This window comes from Pongo abelii, chromosome 12 (genome assembly GCF_028885655.2).
Source record: "Pongo abelii isolate AG06213 chromosome 12, NHGRI_mPonAbe1-v2.0_pri, whole genome shotgun sequence".
NCBI lineage: Eukaryota > Metazoa > Chordata > Mammalia > Primates > Hominidae > Pongo > Pongo abelii.
In genome coordinates, this window is record NC_071997.2 from 26,144,160 (window position 1) to 26,168,364 (window position 24,205).

The 24,205-nt window shown below is 50.1% G+C and overlaps 1 protein-coding gene across 1 annotated transcript in view; it reads right to left on the reverse strand.

Moving 5' to 3' along the window:
- FAM178B (family with sequence similarity 178 member B) overlaps nucleotides 1–24,205 on the reverse strand; it is a 106,093-nt gene that overhangs the window by 56,042 nt on the left and 25,846 nt on the right. The window contains exons 6-8 of the mRNA XM_009235643.3: nucleotides 23,780–23,932; nucleotides 14,903–15,008; nucleotides 11,353–11,437 (exon numbers count right to left, since the gene is read on the reverse strand). Coding sequence (XP_009233918.2) covers nucleotides 11,353–11,437; nucleotides 14,903–15,008; nucleotides 23,780–23,932 — 344 coding nt within the window. The remainder of the gene's footprint in view (nucleotides 1–11,352; nucleotides 11,438–14,902; nucleotides 15,009–23,779; nucleotides 23,933–24,205) is intronic.

A 24,205-nucleotide genomic window follows, 5' to 3' on the forward strand; every position in this document is an offset into this window, starting at 1 on the left:
GCCCCTCTTCTGGGCCTCCTTCATGCCCCGCGTCCTCATCCTGGGCCTTAGGGCTTTGGCAGCAGGAGACTGGGTCTGCAGGCTCCGTTCTTATCCTCCCCAACCCCCAAATCAAACAGCTAATGAGCTCTGCTGGGTGGCTGCATTGGGAGGGCCAAGCAGCACCATCTGCCTGAGTTCTAGTTCTCTGAACCCAAGATACCACAGGAGGAGGGGAGATCCCCCATCAGCCTTAATGGGCAAGGGGGCAAGGAGGCCAGGAGGCTGGTTCCTAAAGGAAAGCAAGCTACCCATCCCACTGAGTCCAATCCTAACTGGAGTGCAGGGCTCACAATGTTTACGGGAGGCTTAAAATCCAATTCTTTCATATCCTCCCAAATCTAATCACTTATCTTCCCGCAGCACTTTTCTACTTAAATTTAAACTTGTTTCAATATTGCCAGCTTTAGTCAATTAGCTTTAGCTTTAGTCATTTCAACCGTGCATTCACTCAGCAAATGGCAAGCAAACACCAGGTGCTGTTCTAAATGCCGGGGACCCAGCGGTGAACAAAACACAAAGCAGCCCTGCTCTCGGGTTGCTGTTGTTGGGTGGGGAACACACAATGCACACATGAAAGATACATACACCCAATGATGCTGGGTGGCATCCGTGGCTGGAAGGAAGGGTGGCCAGGGGACGCTGGAGCACCCTGAGTGACTTGGGGAGCCTGGCAGAGACCTGAGGCCAGGGAGCACTGCTGTCTTCTAGGTTAAGCAAGGAGCCCAGGGTGCTGGAGTGGGTGCAAGGCCCAGGCGCTGGAGGTGAGGATGGAGAGGCCGATGGGGGCGAGAGAGAGGCAGATCAGCTGGCCTGGAAGACTGGGGCAAAGGACCAGGGATGAAGGGAAGCCACTGGACTTGTAAACAGGGAGTGTCATTACCAAAGGGAGCCAAGGTCCTCAACAACAACAACAAAAAAAACAAAATCCTGTATCCCCAAACTATGACATATCCATTTCCTATTTTAAAAACATGCACATTTTGTTGCTCCGATGACAGTGTAAGCACAGGACGCAGGCAGACCGGCGTTCTCCCAAAGAGTACCACTGCCTCTCCCTGAGAAAACCGTGTGTCTAGGGAGACACTGAGAAATGCTGACTGCTTGCTGTTCCTGGTCTCTCTCACCGGCTCTTTTCCAGATCTGCACCCACATTCTTTTGGAACCTTCTTTTTGTTTCTTCTCTATCCTGCAGCCAGCTCCGAGGGTGCCTTTTTTTTTCCTTTTTCTCCCCACTCACCCTGAGCCCAAGGCCTTTCCTGTGGTGCCCCTGATAACCTCCCTACCTTGCTATCACCAACTCTGCACCCGCCAACACCATCTCTATAGGCCCCTGGCCTGCTTATTCACAGGAATGTGTACAGGGCAGGTGATGCCATCCCCAGGGCACCTCTCCATTCCCCTGCCCTTCTGTAACTCACACCACTGCCTGGTGTCACCCAATACCAGCAAGCACTCGAGGCCCCCGGTGTGTGGGACAGAGCGGCATTGTGCCAAACCACAGAACCACTCATATCTGCTAGAATTAGGTTTGGCTACAAATAACAAAAAGGAACAAAATTAAAACAAAAACGAAAGAAAAAAACCCACCCGGCCTTCAAAAGGCTAGAATTTTATTCTCTGATGAAAAAGAAGTCTGCAAGTAGGCAGGTCACAGCCGGTGCAGAGACCCGACTGTATCTGCAGGATCTCAGGAGCCCGTCTCTCAGCTCTGCTGTTCTTAGCATGTGCCTCTCATGCTCAAGGTCACATCATGGTCCAGCATGGCTGGTAGAGGCCCAGCTGTTATGGCTCAGCTCCAGGCAATCACCTTCTCACTTGGCCACCTAAGCATGCATTCTTGGTTGTTTTTAAGGATACAGGGCTCCCTCAGCATGACTCAGGAAGTTAGCAGTAGCAAACTACCCTCCCAAGTTTGGAAAGCAAAAGGTTGAGACTGGTTTAGACTCAACCTAAGAGTTTCCCAGTAATGTCCATGAATGAATGATCTACCAGATTCTCTCCCAGTTTGGATTTTGGGGTTTTGTTTTTATTTTTGTTTGGAGATGGAGTCTTGCTCTGTCTCCCAGGCTGGAGTGCAGTGGCACGATCTCGGCTCACTGCAACCTCTGCCTCCTGGGTTCAAGCAATTCTCCTGCCTCCGCCTCCCACGTAGCTGGGATTACAGGTGCACACCACCATGCCTGGCTAATTTTTTTTGTATTTTTCATAGAGACAGGGTTTCACCATGTTGGCCAGGCTGGTCTTTAACTCCTGACCTCAGGTGATCCGCCCACCTCAGCCTCCCAAAGTGCTAGGATTACAGGCGGGTGCCACTGCGCCCTGCCAGCCCCAGTTTGGATTTTTGAACCGGACGGTTTTGGAATATGCCTGATCTCTGGAATAATATGAAACAGAGACATCAAATGCTAGCAGGAAAGTGGAGCAACAGAAACTTTCATTCATTGCTGATGAGAATGTAAAATGGAACTTTGGAAAATAGTCTGGTTGCTTCTTACAAAGCTAAACACTCTTACCGTACGATCTAGCGATTGTGCTCCTTGGTATTTTACTCAAATAAACTGTAAATTTATGCCCACACAAAAAGCTGTACGTAAACGTTTATAACAGTTTTATCCAAAATTGTCAAAAACTGTAGGCAAACAACATGGCCTTCAAGAGATGAACAAATAGGCTGGGCGTGGTGGCTCACACCTGTAATCCCAGCACTTTGGGAAGCCGAGGTGGGCGGATCACGAGCTCAGGAGATCGAGACCATCCTGGCAAACACGGTGAAACCCCGTCTCTACTAAAAATACAAAAAATTAGCTGGGTGTGGTGGTGGGCGCCTGTAATCCCAGCTACTCAGGAGGCTGAGGCAGGAGAATGGCATGAACCTGGGAGGCAGAGCTTGTAGTGAGCCGAGATCGCACCACTGCATTCCGGCCTGGGCGACAGAGCAAGACTCCATCTCAAAACAAAACAAAACAAAACAAACAAATGAACAAACAAACAAAAAAACAAAGGCAAAGTCAGAGAGCTGCTGAGGGGAGGGAGGAGAGTGTCCCAGGTAAAGAGGCTGGCACGTGCAAAGGCCCTGTGGCAGAAGGAAGATGGAAGAAAAGAAACGCAGTGAGGTCGCAGCACAGAGAGTCAGACAGGGTGAGGTAAAATGAGCTGGACAAGGGCTGGCTGACCACAGAGGAGATGGCACGCATTGCACACACAGTAGGAGCTTGGGCAGGCTTTCCAGCCCCCAACTACCTATAACATGTGACAATAATAGTATCTACTTGTAGGGTTGTTGTGGTGATTAAATGAGATAGGCCAAGCCCTGGGCTTGGTGCCTAGCACAAATTAAGCTCTCTAGAAATGTTACCTATTATTTTCAATTAAACTTCTTTTATTATCATATCCAAGAATAATGTTTTTAAAAAACAGAGATCAATTACGACGCTGAATTACTGTTATCAAATTCTAATTGGAGACTTTGAAAGGGCTACGCCAAGCACATGACAGCTCCGAGGGAGCTGGGCCCTGGGGTCTCCTGGGTGGTCCTCCAAGTGTTTTCCTGCCCATTTGGGTCTAGACAACATTCTCACAGCACCAGCACGGGGACTGAGTGCAGCTGGCGTGGCAGACCTGGATCCCAGCCCGCCTCTCTGGGCCTGAGGACAATGGGACCAGCCCTGTGGAATCAGGGAGTAAAGGGCACCCAGCATGAGAATGGTATGGGGTCCAGGGCCCAGGCACTTAAGTGCTCCACACATATGGGCAGCTGCTGCCGCCACCACCACGGGAGACGTGACCTACAGATGAGTAGGTCGTGGGGCCTCCGCTCCAGGGGCTCTGACTGGCTCGCTTCCCACCTCCTGCAGCAGGAGGCTGTCCTGCAAACCGCAAGAAAGGCAGATCGGGTGAGGCGAGGACACCTCCTAATAAGATGGTGAAGAACAGAGAGTGTCGACCTGATAGACAGACTAAAGACTGCTTAAATTTCAAAATAATTATTCCGTGTGAAATGTGCCAGACCCTCCCCACCCACAGCCCACAAAGAGTACCTACTGCATAATTCCATTTATATAAAATTCTAGAGAATACAAACTAATCTGTAGTGACAAAGTAGATCAGTGGTTTCCTACAGACAAGAGGTGGAGGAGACATCAATCATGAAGAGGCACAGGGAAACTTTTGGGGGCCATGGAATATATTTACTGGCTCAATTGTGGCAATGACTTTACAGGCACATACGTAAGTCAAGTGTATCCATTATACACTTCAAATGTCTGCAAGTTAATGTATTCAGTTATGCCTCAATAAAGTTGTTTTTTAAAGATGGATGAGCTAAAACAGAAATATGTATTAATTTTTTGTTTTTGCACCCCAATGGCTCATCCCACCTCCAGGACCCCTCACTTGTCAGACCTGTGGTCTAGAAAGCCCCACCTGACCTGCCGTGTGCAGGCTGTGGCCTCTCCAGACACCAGTGGGGAGAACTGGGAAACTCTGGGAAGAGCAATCGGCATTGGAGGTAATTTCAGATAGATACTAATGTGGCGAAAGAAATACGGTATAGATAAATATATAAACATAAAAATATAGATGAAATGTGGATTGTGTATTCATTTTGTTCCGGGAAATAATTACAAGAAACTGTTACTAATGAGTACTTGGGAGGAGGAAGTGGTTGTGGGGAGTGGCTGGGAAGCAGACTTTCACTCTTTATTTTGCATCTTTCTCTAGTATTTAAATTTGCTAAACTTGGTACAGAGAGTAGTTTAAAAAATAACAACAGGGGTTACCTGGGTGGTAAGATTGCTGGCCATCTTGTTTTCATTTTATTCTTTTTACAAGAAGCAACTTTATGAATGCTTTCTGAGGAGGAGTGGGAAGGAGGAATAAAGAAAGGAAGGGAGAGATGAAGGAAAGAGAATGCAACAGGCAGTGGGCAGAAAAGAAAGTAACCCACAAAATGAGGCCTGTACAGAAACCCAAGGCCCCAGCGGCCACGATGCCAGAGCTTGAGGAACAAAGGGAAAAGCGTGATCAAGTGAGGAAGAACAAAGTGTCCTAAGACCCTGCTCAAGAACGTGAAATGAATTTTGTTCTTGGAGCTGAACGTCTCGCCCACTTTCAAAATATCCAAAGAATGTACTGGCCAGGGTCATTCTATTTTATTATATCCCCCTCCTCCTACACAAATATTATAGAAGCCAATAGAGAATGAAATGGGTAGGTAAAAATGGACAATTGTCTTGGAAGCAAATGGGAAAGAACCTACGCAAGCTCTACTCCTTTCTAAAGCGTTTTGATCTCGCTGATAGAGCTCCTTTTCCTAAGGCATTGCTTCAAGACTGGCGCTAGGTTAACGGCCAGTCATACACTGGCTCAGCCAAACATTTTTGTTAAAGAAACATGAGGTCATTTCTCTTAACCAATTAGTTGCACAAGAGTATGTTTGCTTTCGAAACCAAATTCTACCACAAAAAAACTATCACAGCTAATAAGTTCAGCAGGTTAATATATACAAATCTGTATTTCTACACATGAGCAATGAACAATCTGAAAAGGAATTAAGAAAACATCTCTACTTATAACAGCACCAAAAGAATAAAATACTTAGGAATAAATTTGACCAAAGAAATGTAAGACACGTACACTGAAAATTACAATACATTGTTGACAGAAATTAAAGAGGATCTAAATAAATGGAAAGACATCCCATGTTCATGGATTGGAAGACTTACTATTATTAAGATAGCAATAGTACCCAAAAGTTATCTGTAGATCCAAGACAATCACTATTAAAATCTCAGCTTTCAATGTTGCAGAAATTGACAAGCTGGTCCTAAAATTCACGTGGAAATGGAAGAGACCCAAAACAGCCAAAACAATTTTTTTGTTTTGAGATGGAGTCCCGCTCTGTTGCCCAGGCTGGGGGGCAGTGGCGCGATCTCGGCTCACTGCAAGCTCTGCCTCGCTGGTTGACGCCATTCTCCTGCCTCAGCCTCCTGAGTAGCTGGGACTACAGGTGCCCACCACCATGCCTGGCTAATTTTTTTTTTTGTATTTTTAGTAGAGACGGGGTTTCACTGTGTTAGCCAGGATGGTCTGGATCTCCCAACCTCGTGATCCGCCTGCCTCGGCCTCCCAAAGCGCTGGGATTACAGGCATGAGCCACTGCACCTGGCCAACAATTTTTTAAAAAGTATAGTTAGAGGACTCACACTTCCCAACTTTAAAACTTACTACAAGGTATAGTAATAAAAAATTTAGAGTACTAGCATAAGGGTAGACATATAAACCAATGGAATAAAATTGAGAGTTCAAAAATAAACCCTTACATTTATGGTCAAATGATTTTCAACAAGGGTGCAAACAGAATTAAATGGGGAAAGAACAGTCTTTTCAACAAATGGTGCTGAGACAACTGGATATCCATACGCAAAAGAACCAAGCTAGACTCCTATCTCAAACCACATACAAAAACGAACTCAAAATGCATCAAAGACCTAAATTTATGAGCTAAAAGTATAAAACCCTTAGAAGAAACCATAGGTGAAAATTTTCATGACCTGAGATTAGACAACGATGTCATTAATTTTGACACCACAAAAGAAAAAAATAGGCATGTTGGACTTCACCAAAATTTTAAAATTTTGTACATCAAAGGACATTATCAAGGGATTGCAAAGAAAACCTACAAAATGAGAGAAAACATTTGCACATCACATATCTGGTAAAAAAAAAAAGAGACCTCTTACCCATCAGCAGTCACTCCTCATTCCTTCTTCCCCTATCTCCTGGCAACTGTTAATCTACTTTTGGTGTCTATGGATTTGCCTATTCTGGACACTTCAGAATAGGCATGAAATTTTCATATCCTTTTTTCTTATCAGTGCTTTCAAGGTTCATGCATGTTACAGCATATGTCACTCCTTCCTTTTTTATGGCTGAATAGAATTCCATTTTACGGATATAGCACATTTTAAGAGGTTTCTTTTTGGGGAGATGAAAATGTTCTGGAAGTAGACAGTGGTGATGATTCAACAACTCTGAGTATACTAAAAACCACTGAATCTTACATTTTAAAAGGATGACTTGTATGGTACGTGAACTGTATCTTTAAAACAACCAACCATTCCATCCTGGTCTTGCCAAATATTAATAAAGCTCCATTGTGCCTGCAATGGCCCCCACTGTCCTTCAAGACCTGGCCTTCAAGACCTCGTCTTATCTCCTCCTCTGCTCCCTTTAAGGAAAGCCCCACTCTTCCACCTCCTTGTCTTTGTTCCCACTGCTCCCCGCTTCCCTTGTATCCCTGCATACCCTGATACTCCGCCCAAAGGCTGCAGATCAGTGGTCTGAATTGAATGGAGTCTGCAGATGGGTTCGCGGTGGTTTTTTCTTGTTAACTGAGTTAGTTACCAACAAGACATCTCACATAAACATCTATATTCCAGCTGGGCACGGTGGCTCATGCCTGTAATCCCAGCACTTTAGGAGGCTGAGGTGGGTGGATCACCTGAGGCCAGGAGTTCGAGACCAGCCTGGCTAACACGGTGAAACCTCATCTCTACTAAAAATACAAAAATTAGCCGGGCATGGTGGCGGGTGCCTGTAGTCCCAGTTACTCAGGAGGCTGAGGCGAGAGAATCGCTTGAACTCTGGAGGCAGAGGTTGCAGTGAGCCGAGATTGCGCCACTGTACTCCAGCCTGGGCGACAGAGTGAGACTCCAACCCAAAAAAAAGACTGGAAGAGTAAATCTCATGCATTTCACCCTAAAGGGATAGGATTCATGAGGCTAGGAATTCTTCAGACATAGCCGTGATGTTCAAAGGGCACTGGACAAACAACATGGCAAGTGACCTCTAAAGCCCGTGACCCCAGTTCTAATGAAACAAAATGGAAAAACTGTTCTGATAAAAAGAGAGAAAGTATGAGAAGCAGTGACCTCGTATGTCCCATCCTTTCCTTTGCTGCCTTGAACACTCTTGTCTCCTGAGAACACAATGGTGGTGGGAGCTACGGCAGCCATTCTGCAACCCGGAGAGGAAGTAGTGAGAAGACACACGCAAAATCCAGAGCCCTGAGTCTGCACATCTACTGAACGTGTCACACAATCACCTGCCTCTGAATTCCCTGTCATGTGAGCTAACAAACTGCTCTTGGTATTTGTTATCAATGGTCAAAATACAACCTAACTAAAATGTGGCTTCTCTTGAAAATGAAGAGGTTTGGGAATACCAGACCTGCGTTTACCTGCACCAAACCTGATGCGGACAGCCCCTTTACACCGGGCAGGAGCTCTCAGACTTTGCTCACTCAGTCCCCGTAGGCAACTGAGTTTGCAATCTCTGCTTTCTGGTACAGATGGCTCAATTGTCTCATCTTCTACAAAACACTTCCTAGTTCCTGCCTCCCCACATCCCAAACCTACCTGACTACAAGTAATTCCTCTTCCCGTTGCCTCCTTTCTGTCTCTGATGGTCACTGCTCATTTAATCCCCTCCCACCTATTAGCCTCCTGAGAACAGGACTTTATTCATCCCTGATCCTCTCTTTGCCATTTAGCGAAGTGCTTGAGGAAGGAGGTGCTCAATGTGTCTTTGCTGAATAAATGAATGAACACTCACTGCAATGAGGCATGGCAATGTGCCAGAGTATCTCTTCTCTGAGTGCACCCAGCTCTCTGCACAGCTGACATGTACATGTGTTGCTTCTCAATCCAGGAATACAATTCCCCATTACTGCCCCCCCACCCCCCCACACACACTAGAGTGCCCTGGGCCACTCGAGCCCTCAGCCCCAGTCACTAGAGCACACCCGTAATAGTCAATGCTCTTAAGTCCTGGTCCCAGGACCTGTCCTGGGCCCCTCAACTCTTCCCTGACTCAGCAGGTTGGGATAAAGGCAATTGCCTAAGACTCTCCCTAGGACAGTCTGGGAAGAACTGCTGGTCACCACAAACTCCAGGAAAGGATGGAAGTTTACACACAAACAAATCTCCCATTTACATATGAGAAGCGACTTGAAAACACACACACACACACACACACACGACACGAATCAGATACGGGTGAAGGGAGGCAGCCCCAGTCTACCCTGAGCTCTGTGCCCTAGAGGCCTGCTGTCCTCTCAGACACTCAGAGCCCCAGGCTATTAGTGAAACCCTGAGGAGCATGACTTCCTTCTGCATCAATCCTGGATCTAATTTAACCTTAGAAATGCTTCCTGAAGTGGCAATTGATCTTTAGTCCTGACTCCTGGCAGATTCTCTCTGGGCACCTGGCCCTTTTGCTCTTGACCTAGCTTTTTTTTTTTAAGTTGTGGTAAAATACACATAACATAAAATTTACCATCTTAACCATTTCTAAGTGCACAGTTCAGTGGTAGTAAGTACATTCACGCTGTGGTACAATCACCACTACCATCCATCTCCGAACTCTTTTTTCTCATCCATCTCCGAACTCTTTTTTCTTGCAAAACTGAAACTCTGTACCCATTGAACAGTAACTCCCCACTCTCTCCTTCCCCTAGCCCCTGGTAACCACCATTCCACTTTCTATCTCTATGAATTTGACCACCCTGGGTACCTCATATACATGGAATATGAATTTAACTACCCTGGGTACCTCATATACGTGTTTGTTCTTTTGTATGTTATTTCACTCAGCATAATGTTTTCAATGTTCATCCATCTTGTAGCATGTGTCAGAATTTCCTTCCTCTTTTTTTAAAATAATACATCATGGACATTCAAAGAATTTCCTTCCTTTTTAAGGCCAAGTAATATTCCACTCTATGTATGTACCACATTTGGTTTACCCATTCACGGATGGACACTTGGGTTGCTTCCGCCTCTTAGCTATTGTGAATAATGCTGCTAAGAACCTGGGTATGCAACTATCTGCTCGAGTCCCTGCCTTCAGTTCTCTAATGGACCGGGCCTCTCACTTTCCCCACACCAGTTGAGATCCCGACCCCAGGCATGGAATTCTCTAGGCCATTCCCTGGTCCCCTGGGCAGGGAAACAGAATCCCAGGCTGGGCTCTCAGGTAGTGTCCAAAGGAGATGCTCTGGAGTTAGAAGAGCCAGAGCTGAGCTGACAGGGGACTCGAGCTTGTTTCTGACCCCTCCTAATGGGGAGCACATCAGAGACAACGTGGCAAAAAGCAAAGGAGAGTGGGGCATCCCCTCTGCCTCAGCGGAGGAGACACATACCACTGCAGGGAGCAGGACAAGGGAGGCCTCTGTTTCCCTAAAGGGCAGGCATGCCGCAGAGGCGGCCCCTGGGGCTCCAAAGGGCATCGGGGGCTACAGGGGCAGAGGTTACGAAAAGGGAGAGGGCGCTGAGACTGGTGCTATTCAGAAGACCTCGGTTAGAGGGCTCCATGGAGGGCAGGGGCGGAGGAGTCTGGAATGTTCTAATTTGACAGATGGCCCCAGCTCAGCCAACTCCTGAAGCAGAAGAGGCACAAAAGCAGAAACTCAAAGGGCTGGGGGCTCATGGTACATCCTGGGTCTATAGCCTTGGCCTTCAGGGCCATGTGCTTTCTTGCTCTGGGGTGAGCAGCCTACAGCTGGGGCAGAGGCAGGGTCTGACCACCTGGGAGTCCCTCTCACTGTATGCCTAAGCAACTTTCAACTGGTTACATGATATTTTTTGGTGCCAAAGTGTCTAGGTTTAGGTACCAAATGATGACAGTCTAGGGAGGGTGCAGCCACTGGGGGGGGAAATTAATTCCTTCTGTGGAACTCTGAACATCCGAAAGCATTATAAAGAGGAATTAAATATACCTCCTAAATGCCACAACCAAGGCACCAGCTTGAGGCTCTCATTCCCACCCAGACCAAACTCAGGGGCACTGTGGATGTCCTATCAGCCAAAGAAGGCTGTCAGTGAGGGAGACAGCTTCAGACTCTTCCCTTTGGTGACTCCAACCCAAGGAGCACCCTGATTTGATGCGGATGTTCCTGGAACCCTCCCAAGCTAACTGGCACTTTCAGGAAGGACTTGGGGGTGAGCTGTCCCCTCAGACCCAGAGACTGTCTCAGTCTGAAACCACTGTCCTGGACTGCTCTGGGGTCCCAAGAGCCTGTGAGGTCAGCCTGGCCGTGGCCACAGGGACTGAGATCTGAGGCCAGTTCAAGGTGCCGAGGAGCCTGTTGGTTCAGCTTTTTACTAATGCCGGAGCCTGATGCCTCTACACCCTGGTGATGCAATGTCCCACCAGCATCTCCCCTGCAGCTGGGCTCCGGGCACCAAGAGTCACGTATCACAGGCCTGGGAGCTCAGCGTGCCAATCTCCACCCTGCATCCCAGTACTGACCAGGCTGAAGGAAGATTCCATCCACAATGAGATCCCACAGAAGACCAAAGGCTCCCAAAGACGTTTCTGGAGGCCATGTCACCAGCTAGGTGGAAAAAAAAAAATGGTTAGCTGGGTCATTCCTAAGAAGTAATAGTAGCAAACTTCTATTACTCTACATTACATAAATCCCATTTAATTCTCATAAGTCCGTGTGGTAGAAGGACACTGTCATTGTTGCCAATTAGAAGATGGAAAACCAAGCTCAGAGAGGTCAAACAACTTCCCCAGAGTCACACAGCCTGTGAGCAGCAAAGCCAGCACTCAGGCCCAGACACCCAGGTCTGTGTCACTTGAAACCTCCTACTCCATCCACCTCCTGGCATGGGGGTCTTGGTCCCTCTGCCCCTCGCTCCCCATGGTCACAGCCATGCCCCTCCAGGGCAGGGCCCAGCGTAAGGGAGAGAAAGCATGTCCGCACTCATCACAGGCAGCAGCACAATCACAGGGTGGGCCCTCTCTGTGATCCTCAAATCGTTTCCAGGTCAGCACCTTAACTCACTGTCATCTGAGACCACCAGCTTAGAAGGTCCTTGGTACTGAACACGGGTCCTCAAACAAGGGCAGGGTGGTCATTTCTGGGATCCTTATCTGAGTGCTCCTGGAGCCTGACGGTCAGAAGCTGGGGTTTGGGAACATGCAGAGAGGCTGACAAGGGAATAAGCAATGGGACAGCAGCAGCCCACAAGTGCCATCTGGTCTAGGGGCACTCAGCAAGCTCACGACCGTGGCCACCATGCTGTGCACGACATCGTTCCTCCCAATACCCAGAAAAGTCTGCCTTGTGGGCACTGTGGGCACATCTCCTTTCAGGACTGAGGCTCTTGTTCCCCCAGGGGCTGGGCAGTGTCGCTGCCAGGGACCTGAGCCCAGGATCCTCTCTGAGCCTTGACCTTGGAAGGAGGACCTAGTCCAAGGTCACAGCCCTCACCAAGCGTCTGTGTCTGATAACTGGCCGAGGCTGGAGACCTCGCCTCAACTGGGTCAACTCTAAAGGGGTCACTGGGCTCCAGAGCCCAGTGGGACTGCCTGGGGCCAAATGCTCTCCCTCCCTCACAGGTGTGGTTCCCAAGCACGCCCCCTCAATAAGCCTGTGTGGATGCCCTCCAGTCGGCATCTAGAACTCTGCCTTTCTCCTCCTGTCGTAACTTCTTACAACATTTTCATGGCTGAACACTTGAGTCTCTCCCAACAAGAACATACATTCATTGAGGGTGTACACCTCCTGCTGATGTCCACTCTCCCGGCAAGGCTGGCCCACACGAGGGCACAGTTCAGCCAGTGCCCATGCACACCCTATTAAAGCCCCAGGGAGGAGTGCACGGGATCGAGTCCCTGAGAGAGAACTCTGGCTGTCCTTTCCAAGAACGTCGAAGGAGCAGGGTTGGAGCAGTCTGCCCACCTCACCCACGCCCTGGCTCAGCAGGGACCCCAGGTACAGGCATGGCCCCAGCAGCCCTGGGACCCCACTTCCCTAGCTGCCTTTGGCTGGACAAGGGGACCACTTAACCCCTCTTAGCCTAACCAGATTCTCCTTCCTGAGGAACCAGATTTGGGAACAGGGTCTGGCCTTACTTGGCCATGGAGCCTGCAGGCAGACAGCAGCAGAGGCCAGTCCTAGGATCCCAACCCTTCCCCATCCCTGGGTCCAGCTCCTCCTGGGGCCCAGCATGCCCCCGCCCTGGGACCTCAGGAACCACCCTCGCACCTGCAGAAGGGAGCCCTCATGGGTTTCTGCCTCCCACAACCACAGTCTCCAGTAACTGCTCGAGGTTCTAAGTCCCCTGGGGACACTGCCCAGAAGGCCCCCCAAAAGCCAGTGCACCCCTTTCATGGATCTGGATTCAGCCATGGGGGATGGGAGCTTTTGTCTCTCCTTCCTGCAGAATGTGAACTGGAACTCTGCACTAACAGCGTGCCTCGCAGAGGACACCCAGGCCAAGAGCAGAGCTCTGTGGGGGCACAAGGACAAGGCAGCTCATGGATGTTCCATTTCCCTCCACATGGGCCCATCGGGCCTGGCTCCGAGGCACAGAGCTGATGCTAAGAAACCCGCCCGTGGCGACACAGGAGTAGGTGGCAGGGCCAGAACTCACACCAAGTCTGTCTGTCTGACCTCAGGGCTGGGTCCTGCACTCCTCTCCCCTCCAGCCCCCTCACAGCATGATGGAGACGGAGAAAGAGGCAGGGGAAGGCTCGCCTGTGCCTCCCAGGACGGGGGTTTCTGAACCTGGAGGAAACCGACACACTCCCGGGAAGGCACTCCACACCAGTTGTCAGGGTGACGCAGGGCCCCTCTGTGGGCGCCGTCTCAGATGGGTCCTTTGTGCCTCCCAATGCTCGATTGTGTGTTCCGTCATACTCTGTGCAAGGAGCAGGGGCTGCACCGGCCAGCGTGGGGAATAATGGCCCCACTGTTCCCCATTACCCACCCGCTGCTCCTTCTGGGCTTTGGGTGGGGGATTGGGGGCTGACAAGGTTAGCAGCTACACACCAGGGCCCCAGAAGCTGCATGTCCTCCTCCTCCGGGGTAAGGAGGAGCAAGGTGAAGGACCCAGAGCACGAAGGGAGAGCTGGAGGGCTCTCTCTGGATTACAGCTGGCCTGCTGAGGCCGAGCAGGTCCTGGAATACCCCACATGATGGCTCTGATTTACAGCTGGGTCCAGGCTCCAACCGCAGGAACGGGACCAGCCGGAACTTGTGACCCACCTGTCCCCAGACAGGGACGATTCTGGGTGGGGACCAAGGCCAGGACAGCATCCTCATGCCTGGCATTCAGATCACAGCGGTTGGCTCCTGGGCTGTCCCTGCTGGCGTCTCACTGCCTCTCTCTGTGCAAAGGTGTCAAGCCCTGGGCAAAATGTATGTTCCCCTATGGCAAAACGTTCTAGCAGCAACCAGGAGGGAAAAAACAGGGCAGCCAGAGCAGCTGTTCCAGGTTTTCCCAGCCAAGCTACAACTGTACACAGGAAGCACACACTCAAACACCCAAGCACCCTCGGCTCCAAATTCACGAGGGCCCCAAACCAGGCACTGCACGATTGCCGTGGGCCCTGAGTGGCCCTCCCGCTGTGTATGGGATGAGGGACCTGTGACCGCTGGTGAAGAAATTAGCTTTGTTGTATAGGAAGCACTTGTTGAGGGGCTTGGACCGATTCATTGAAAGGTTAGACCGTTAAGTCCACTGGGTACACCAGGTCCCTCAGGAAAGCCACGTGAGGGCACAGGCAGCACCCAGAGACACACACCCTCAGGGGAAGCAGAGGCTCCCAGTGCTCGCCGCTCTGGGAGACCACAGGCGAACCCCCTGCACCTCCCCTGGCCTTGGCATTCTTAGCACCATGGTGGGGATCGATGCCCAATCAGCTCTCCTCCCTCCTCCCAGCCTGAGCCCAGCCAAGCAGCACCTAAGGCAAGAAGAGGTGAAGTGCCCACCCCTCAGCCTGTGGGCCTGCTAGGCCACCAGACTGCAGCGCTCCCGCCACCTAGTGGCAGGCCTGCGGTCCTCACCTGGAACAGCCACTGGAGCAGGGGCACTGGGCAGTCAGGCATGTGCAGGTAGAGGGTGTTCAGGAGGCCGCTGCGCAGGAAGGAGAGCTGTTGGGCCGGCGGGGAGCTGGGGAGCAGAGGGCTGAGGTTAGCAGAGGCCTCTGTGCCAGCACACTTGTCTCGGTACACCGCAGGAGGCTGTCACTACCCAGCTTCACTGGCTGTTGGGAAGCATATCTGTAACGCTAGAGACAAATGTGCTTTTCAAGCCCTCAATGCACGATGTCAGAAGGAAAAGAACCCAGGCTAGCATCAGAATCATCTGCTCTTCTTGAATGTTGCATGAACACACCTCACAGTGTTTAAAACACACGGCAGGTGGCTGGATGCAGTGGCTCACGCCTGTAATCCCAGCACTTTGGGAGGCAAAGGCAGGTATCACGAGGTTAGGAGTTCAAGACCAGTCTGGCCAACATGGTGAAACGCTGTCTCTACTAAAAATACAAAAATTAGCCAGGCATGGTGGCAAGCACCTGTAATCCCAGCAACTCAGGAAGCTGAGGCAGGAGAATTGCTTGAACCCAGGAAGTGGAGGCTGCAGTGAGTCAAGATCGTGCCACTGCACTCTAGCCTGGGCAACAGGGCAAGACTCCGTCTCAAACAAACAAAAAAACACGGTGGGGCAGTGCAGTCTGCCCTTTCCATTTGACCACAGGGGAAAGTGGAATATTTGCCAAGGGTGTGGAAAGGTAAGGAGTGAGGCCAGGAGTGGGTGTCTTAGCCTCAGGTTCCTCCAGCTGCAAGGGGCGGGCACGCGATTACCCCTGCAAGGCCAGTGTCTCGAGATCTAGTTACACAGGGCATTTCTGCTCTGCCTTATGTTTTACCGATACAAAAGGGACACCTGAGAAGATGGGAAAATAACAGAAAGGGGCCTGGGATTGAAGACATTCTGGGAAGGAAATACCAAACAAGAGTTCCATAGAGGATTCTTCAGAAACCATGTGAGCTGCAAGTGTCCCAGATTCCAGGGATGGGGGTGTGTTCAGACCAGCCACGCGGCTGTGGCCGTGACGGTGTGCCCATTCACACCACCCCCTTGGGCCTCTTCCTCCTAACAGGAGCTCTCAAAATCGGCGCTGGTGTGGAGATGGGCCCTGCCTTGGGGACCACTGACCTGGTAGATCACCTTGACCTACAAGATTCCAGATCTCTGCAAAATGAGTTGTTGAAATGTTTCATATGGTTGTAGGGCCTCTGGTAGAAGGTGCTTCAGAAGTCATTTTATAGGGGGTTGGCTGGACTTTGTCACTGTTCCTGAGCACCTGGTCTTCCCCAGAGAGCCTGGGTTTGGGGTAGGATTCTCCTACATCCTGAGCATTTTGTGACCACCATCTTTGCTTGCTCTCTCTAGACCACATCCCAAAGATAATTAACATGGATTCCAGGAAATGAAAACGTAAGTTCACATTTGTTCTTCTTTTTAATGGCCCAAATGCATGCAAAGAACATTTCAGAAAGTACTTAACGTTGCCACCCTAGATAAAAAGTTTTTCAGTCAGCCCAACCTCCTCCTTCTGCTCCTCCTCCTTCTCCTTTAAAAAGGACATCATACTTTAATCTGCCAGGAACAGAATGCTACAAAACAAAGATTATCCTCTGAGCCAAGCTGCTGTCTCTCAGAAAATGTCCAGGCAATTTACAAATTGCGTGTTTTTTCTCTTAAGTCATTTAAGTTCAGAGGAGAAAGCAGCTTTGTTCCTGTGGTTGTGAAGTTTACCACCCTGAAATAGACCTTCGTTTGTGCATACAAACACGTGTGCACCCCAGGACTGCTGGCATGCTCCATTCTATCCACGTGCCCGGTCACATGGAGACTTTCATGGACTGACCCCAACAAGACGCATGGTTCAACAACATGCACAGCAGCCCGAACGCAGACAATACCCATGTAAACAATGTCTGGAGGACCTTGCAAGTTGGCAGAACCCCGACAAAGGCCATGTGGTGAGGAGGCTGGCACTTCAGGGACTCTGAGGAGACGCTGGCTCTGGCATTCTGCTGGAGGGGGCACCCCGCCAGTTTCTTAGTGGGAGAATTGATTGTACAAGGCCCTGTTGGCTCAGATCAACACATTTCTAACTGCTGCTCCAAGGGAGAGACCCCACAGTTGCAACATCTCCCTTCTGCTGCGTGGGCTTTGCAGTTTCTGCCAGAGAAATGATTGATTGGCCTCCGAGTTCACTGCTGCTGAGAAAATTTTGTCTATGGGACCAGGAGCAAGAGAAAGCCAGAAAGGACATAGTCCTGCTCTGCCCTGAGGTGACTGGCTTTCAAGGAATTCTGTGTTTAGGGTTAGAGGCAAGGACTCCCCTCTGCAGGCTGAGTGCACGCACGCTCGGCGGGAAGGGAGTGCTGCTTCTCCTTGGCTCAGCCACAAGCCCTTCCACACCCTTCAGGGTGTCACAGGGTGACCTCAAGCTTGGCTGCTGGGCAGGGAATGGGCCTTGTGCACAGATAATGCCTTGACTCTGGGGAAGGAAGGAGGATTCCAACAGCAGCACCTGGGCTGGGAAGCCTGGAGGAAAAGGGAAAAAGGAAAGGGGGTGGGAGGGTGTGCAGTGAAAGCTCAAACACCTTGGGTGACAGAATTGGCTGTTGTCAGAGTCACGTCCCCACATCAAGAACACGGATGCTGGGTCCAAGGGGGTGCCTCTGTCCACGGCCAAGCCAATGCTGAGGTCAGAAGTTATCCTGAGAATGTTGGAGGGCCCTGGAGGGAGAAATGGAGGGACGGAGCCTCCATCGGCAGCAGATGCTGCACAGGCCTGGCTGAATGGGAAGTCCCCAGCTGTCAGCCCTGAGGATCCCATGAAGGGAGGTTCCCATCGGAGTCCTCAGCTGTGATTGGAGATGAGGAGGGAGCTGCTAATCCCCAGCCACGACAGCAATGACAGTGGGCAGGTGTCTGCCTCCACCCTCGCCGCCCACTGGAACAGAAGGAAGCGAGGCAAGGACATCAGCTACAACGGGGAAACCCGCAAAACCAGTGACAGCAAATGGGGGCAGCTGGGCTCAGCACATGGGCCTTCCCAAGCAGAGCTCTGACCAGCTTCATCTTGGAATTTCTGTTCCTCATCACACCCAAGGGAAGATTCTTCCTGCCTCAACCTCCTCATTTATTTTATGGGCAGCAGTCCCAGAGGGCAAGGTCTCTAAATGCCTTTAGAATCGCAAGTGATGGCCGAAGGATAAACACCAAGTGTAGTTATTTATACGTATCAGCTCCTGGGCCTTTGCCAAGTTACTCAAATCAGTCTGAATAAAATGCCTAAATACAACAGAAACCAATAGCAACCAAAGCTTTCACCTATGGCCTTTTGCTTTCTCTTTCTTTGTTTAAACATAAGAGAGGCCAGATGCAGTGGCTCATGTCTATAATCTCAGAACTTTGGAAGGCCCAGGCAGGAGGATAGCTTGAGGCCAGGAATTTGAGACCAGCCTAGGCAACACAGTCAGACCCTGTCTCTAAAAAAAATACAAAAATTAGCTGAGCATGGTAGTGCACACCTATGGTCCCAACTATTTGGGAGGCTGAGGCAAGAGGACCTCTTGAGCCAGGAGTTGGAGGCTGCAGTGAGCTGTGATCATACTGCTGCACTCCAGCATGGGCAGCAGAGCATGGGCCTGACTAAAAACAAGAAAAAAATGAAATAAAAATAAGTGAGTGTTGGCCAGGCATGGTGGCTCATGCCTGTAATCCCAGCACTTTGGGAGGCCAAGGCGGGTGGATCACCTGAGGTCAGAAGTTCAAGACCAGCCTGGTCAACATGGTGAAACCCCGTCTCTACTAAATATACAAAAATTAGCCATGCGAGGCCAGGCGCGGTGGCTTACGCCTGTAATCCCAGCACTTTGGGAGGCCAAGGTGGGCAGATCATGAGGTCAGGAGATCGAGACCATCCTGGCTAACACGGTGAAACCCCATCTCTACTAAAAAATACAAAAAATTAGCCAGGCGTGGCGGTGGGCGCCTGTAAGCCCAGCTACTCCGGAGGCTGAGGCAGGAGAATGGCGTGAACCTGGGAGGCGGAGCTTGCAGTGAGCCAAGATCGCGCCACTGCACTCCAGCCTGGGAGACAGAGCAAGACTCTGTCTCAAAAAAAAAAAAATTAGCCGTGCGTGGTGGCGGGCGCCTGTAATCCCAGCTACTCAGGAGGCTGAGGCAGGAGAATCACTTGAACCTGGGAGGCAGAGGTTGCAGTGAGCCGAGATTGCCCCATTGCGCTCCAGCCTGGGCAACGAGAGCGAAACTTCGTTCCAAAAATAAATAAATAAATAAATAAGCGAGTGTTACCACAGGCAGAAACTCAGGGATCCCATAATGGCCCTGCTTGCTACCTCCACTTGCTCTTTATTTTGGGGGCAGATGCAGCCAGCTGGAAGGCTCAGCCTCTCCACACTTCAGAACTGCTGGATTTATTGCACCTGGGCTTCAACCCTGGCCTCTTCCTCCAGGAAGAGAAGCTAGTGGCAAAACAAGAGGCAGGGCTGCCGGGCCTCCGGGAGAAGCTCAGCCTCATCTACCTCCTTCTTCCCCTGCCTGCTGGATATTCACGGAGGAACAGCCTGGCCCATGCATCGGGCTTGTGGGAAGCATGCTGGTCCTCGCACCAACAGTGGCAGATGCACCCAGAGGACAAACGCGGACCCCAATGTCCTTGCAAATACTGTGGGGGGCCTATGACTAACTGAGCAGGCAGGCAAACTCCACCCTTCCAACTTCCGCCCCCGAGTAGGATGTGGGCTTTGGTCCTGACACTTTTCCATGCAGGAGCATTGGATTTCCTTTTGCATTACTGTCAAGGGAGGAGGAAAAAAGTTCAGCTCCTGCAATCAGCTGGTATCAGCTTCCGTCATAATGACATGTGACTCTGGTGGCAGGGGACTGACCCCGGGATGCACAGCTAGCTTGGTGATGGATGAGGGGGTCATCTGGACCACATGCACTCCCAAGGCAGGCTCCCCGGGAAGAGGGTTCTTGAACATAAACCTGGATAGGTCCAACAGGACAGCTGCTGGGACACAGACGCCAAGCCCGCCCATGCTCGCTCTGCAATCTGAAACAAACTGCTTAATTTGTGCTACTGCCTACTTTGTTCAGAGGGAAGAAAGATATTTTCCCCCTTTCACAGAAAGGTAAGGAAAAGGGAATCTATTTCAAGAGTTGATTTTTTAAAAAATGGCATTTACTTTCCCCCTTTCTAATGATAAAAATGATATATGTTCACTGTAGAAATTTAGGAATACACAGGTGGTATAACGAGAAAAATGAAAACCTAGCTGTCAGCTCACACAGCACGAACTTTCTCCCACCCAAGTACTAACCAGGCCAGGCCCTGCTCAGCTTCTGAGATGAGAGAACATCCAGCATGTTCAGGGCGGCATGGCCACAGACCACAGCGGCAACTTTGTGTACGGAATTGGACTGACGGCTTTTTATTTATTATTATTTTCTGAGACAGGGTCTCACTCTGTTGCCCAGACTGGAGTGCCCTGGCATGACCATGGCTCACTGCAGCCTCAACCTCCCTAGGCTCAAGCAATTGTCCCTTCTCAGCCTGCTGAGTAGCTGGGACCACAGGTGTGCTATCACCCATGGCTAATTTTTTTTTGCATTTTTTTGGGTAGAGACGGGGTTTCTCCATGTTGGCCAGGCCACTGTAGAACTCCTGAGCTCAAGCGATCCTCCCAAAGTGCTGGGATTACAGGCATGAGCCACCATGCCCGGCTGACTGCTTCTTAAGACATCCCCTTGTCACCCGCCTCCATGGCCATGTTTCTGGCTGAATATGGTAAGGTTATTATTGAATGACTGACTAGTGTTTTCCCACTCTTATGTCTGGCCTTGAAGTCCTTGGCACAAGGAGGAAATGAAAGATGACCCAGGGCTAAATGGTGACCTCCAGGAAGTGGGCCTCACCACTGCCCCGCAGAGGTCCCAGGACTGAGTCCGAGTCACACAGCAGCCATTCCCTCCAGAAAGCCCAAAGCCGATTCCCAAGACTGCAGATCTGATGCGCTGGCAACACCCTCTCTACTGAGCCTCATTAGCATATCTGAGGGAGGAGGGTCTGAAGCCCTCACTCCAGGGAAGCTGGGCAGCCACCTGTCCCCATTTGGCAGGCCTGCTCTGATCCCAGGTCACAGCTCCACGGGCCATCTCATCTGTCAAACACTTCCTGCCCGCCATCCACTCTAGGACAGAAAACCTGCTGTCGACACAAACTCCGAGGCTGAAGCAGCCCAGGAAGACGCCTTCCTTTCTCCGCTGTCCATCTCAGTTCCTGCTCAGACATTCTTTGGCTCTCTCCTTTCTCCAGCTCTTTCTTCTTTTCACCATCTATCTCTTTATTAAATACCTTTCCAACATGGTGATGTGAACCCTTACTAATGTTCTTACACTCAGACCCAATAACCTCACACTGCAGCTATGAACACATTTTAGACTTCCAGACAAATACTCCCCAATATTCCCTGCCGTATTATTTATAATAAAGTAACGTTGGAAAAAACTTTTATGTTCAAAAAATGAGAAAATGGTTAAATATGTTAGGGCATCAATGTAATAAAGTATTATTTCATTATTAACATTTTATCATCTAATTGGAATGTTTGGACATTGTTCAGATTCTGATTTGAAGAATCTTTTTTTTTTTTTTTTTTTTTTTGAGATGGAGTCTTGCTCTGTTGCCTAGGCTGGAGTGCAGTGGCACGATCTCCGCTCACTGCAAGCTCCGCCTCCCAGATTCACGCCATTCTCCTGCCACAGCCTCCTGAGTAGCTGGGACTACAGGTGCCCGCCACCACGCCCAACTAATTTTTTTTGTATTTTTAGTAGAGACGGGGTTTCACCATGTTAGCCAGGATGGTCTCGATCTCCTGACCTCATGATCCGCCCATCTCGGCCTCCCAAAGTGTTGGGGTTACAGGCGTGAGCCACCGTGCCCGGCCTGAATAATCTATTAAAGACATCTAAAGAAAATTGAAGGCCAGGCGCAATGGCTCACATCTGTAATCCCAGCACTTTGGGAGGCTGAGGCAGGAGAATCACTTGAGCCCTGGAGTTCAAGACCAACCTGGGCAACATGGCGAGACCCCCATCTCTACAAAAAAATACAAAAATTAACCTAGAGCGGTGGCACACACCTGTAATCCCAGGCACTCAGCAGGCTGAGGTGGGAGAATCGCTTCAGTCAGGGAGGCGGAGGTTGCAGTGAGCCGAGATGGCGCCACTGCACTCCAGCCTGGGTGACAGAGTGAGACTCCATCTCAAAATACTAACAAAAAAAAAAGAAAATTGAAATCTGAGCACTAACTGATATTAGCACTATTAAGAAATTACTATTTCTTCAGGTATGATAGTAATATCGAAGTTATGTCTAAAAATAGAATCTTATGTTTTAGAGACACAAACTGAAGTAGTTGTAGATTAAATTTTCTGTGTCTGAGGATTTGCTTAAAAGTAATCCTGAGGTGACTGGACACGGTGGCTCATGCCTGTAATCCCAGCACTTTGGTAGGCCGAGGTGGGCAGATCACAAGGTCAGGAGTTCGAGACCAGCCTGACCAACATGGTGAAACCCCGTCTCTACTAAAAATACAAAAATTAGCCGGGCATGGTGGCAAGTGCCTGTAGTCTCAGCTACTCAGGAGGCTGAGGCATGAGAATCACTTGAACCCGGGAGGCAGAGGTTGCAGTGAGCCAAGATCACGCCACTGTACTCCAGCCTGGTCAACAGAGCGAGACTCCATTTAAAAAAAAATAATAATAAAAAAGTGATCCTGAGGTAATGGTGTTGGTGGGCAGAGGTTGAGAGGAAACAAGATTGGCTTTGAGTTGATCCTTGTTGAAAGTGAGTGATGGGTGTGTGGAGGGACGTTATATGGTTCTCTATACTTTGATATGTGCTTGTTAACTTTCCACGATAAAAACTTTTAAAGGAAGCATATCAAAATGTTAAAAGTAATCTTTGTATCATACAATAAGATGGACTTGGAATTCATGAAATAAACATAAGCCCTGTATAACTGGAAAAGAGAGCAAGATTCACATTCAAGTCCTAAGGTGGCCGAAGAGACCACAGCAGCAGCTCCACCTCTGTGCTCCTCACCGGGTGGGCAAGGACAGCCCCTTCTCCATGGCCGTGGCCTCCAGCCCCACAGGGCACCAGCCTGTGTGAGCACCCAGCAGACGCCGCTGCACTGAACCCTGCGGACTTTCTTTCCTCTTCTTCTTGTATATATTAGCTCATAATTCCAAGTGTTGGATAAGGTTGTGGTAAATCTTTTAAAAATTCTCTCAAAAAGCAATATAGTCAATGGTTACGTGATAATGATCATGAATTTACTCCCAAAAAGAATAAGCCAGCTGTTGTATTGTTAGAGCGTGTGCCTGCAGCTGGGGACACGCTTTTCAGTGTCTGCATCACACACACACTGAAGTGCCTCCAACAAGTAGGTGGAAGGGCCCATCACGTGCCCTCAGTGGCCCGGGAAGGGGCCAGTGCTGACGGAGACACAACCCCAAGGCAAGCATGGTGAGTCTGCTGTTCTGTGACACTGCGGCGTAGGGGAGGAAAAAGCAACGTGAACCTGTAAATGCACAACTGGCTATCTGCCATAATGTGGGAATTTTTAAATTATGTGCAACAAAATTAGTAAATGAAATACTGTAAGTAGACAATGTCACCTATATCTCTAAAAACTGACACATTCAAATTGGCCTGATCACCTCTTCGAATTTCCCCCTTTGGGGTGGCCCTTATTCCTGGACTCCAGGAGGGAGGGGCCCTGGACAGGCTGCGCCACCCCCTCACCCCTCCTCCCCACACTTACCTGAGGAACAGCCCTTCCAGGTGGCTGCGTGGCTTCAGGAGTGAGGAGTCCAGGATGCATGGCAGGGGGTGACGCCTGGGCAAAAACACAGTCTCACCTGGATGGACTGGCGGGATGGTCTGCAGGGACACTGAGTACTTTTCCACCAGCATCCTGGCAAGGCAAGGGGCAGGAGGGCCGGACATCAGCAGATGCACCTCGGCCTGAGGCATGGCCATTGGCCTAGGGAAGGATAGAGGGGGCCAGGGGCTCCCTGCCTTGCAGTCCTTGCAGCAAACCAGGGGCACAGCGCCACCTGCTGATGGAGGAAGAGCCCACCTAGGCACGCAGGAGCCCTTCAGTCTCCCATCAATAAGGCCTATCCCTTGCTCAGGGCACCAGTCCAGCAGCCAGAAGACCCAACCCCACCCACTGGATCTGTCAGGT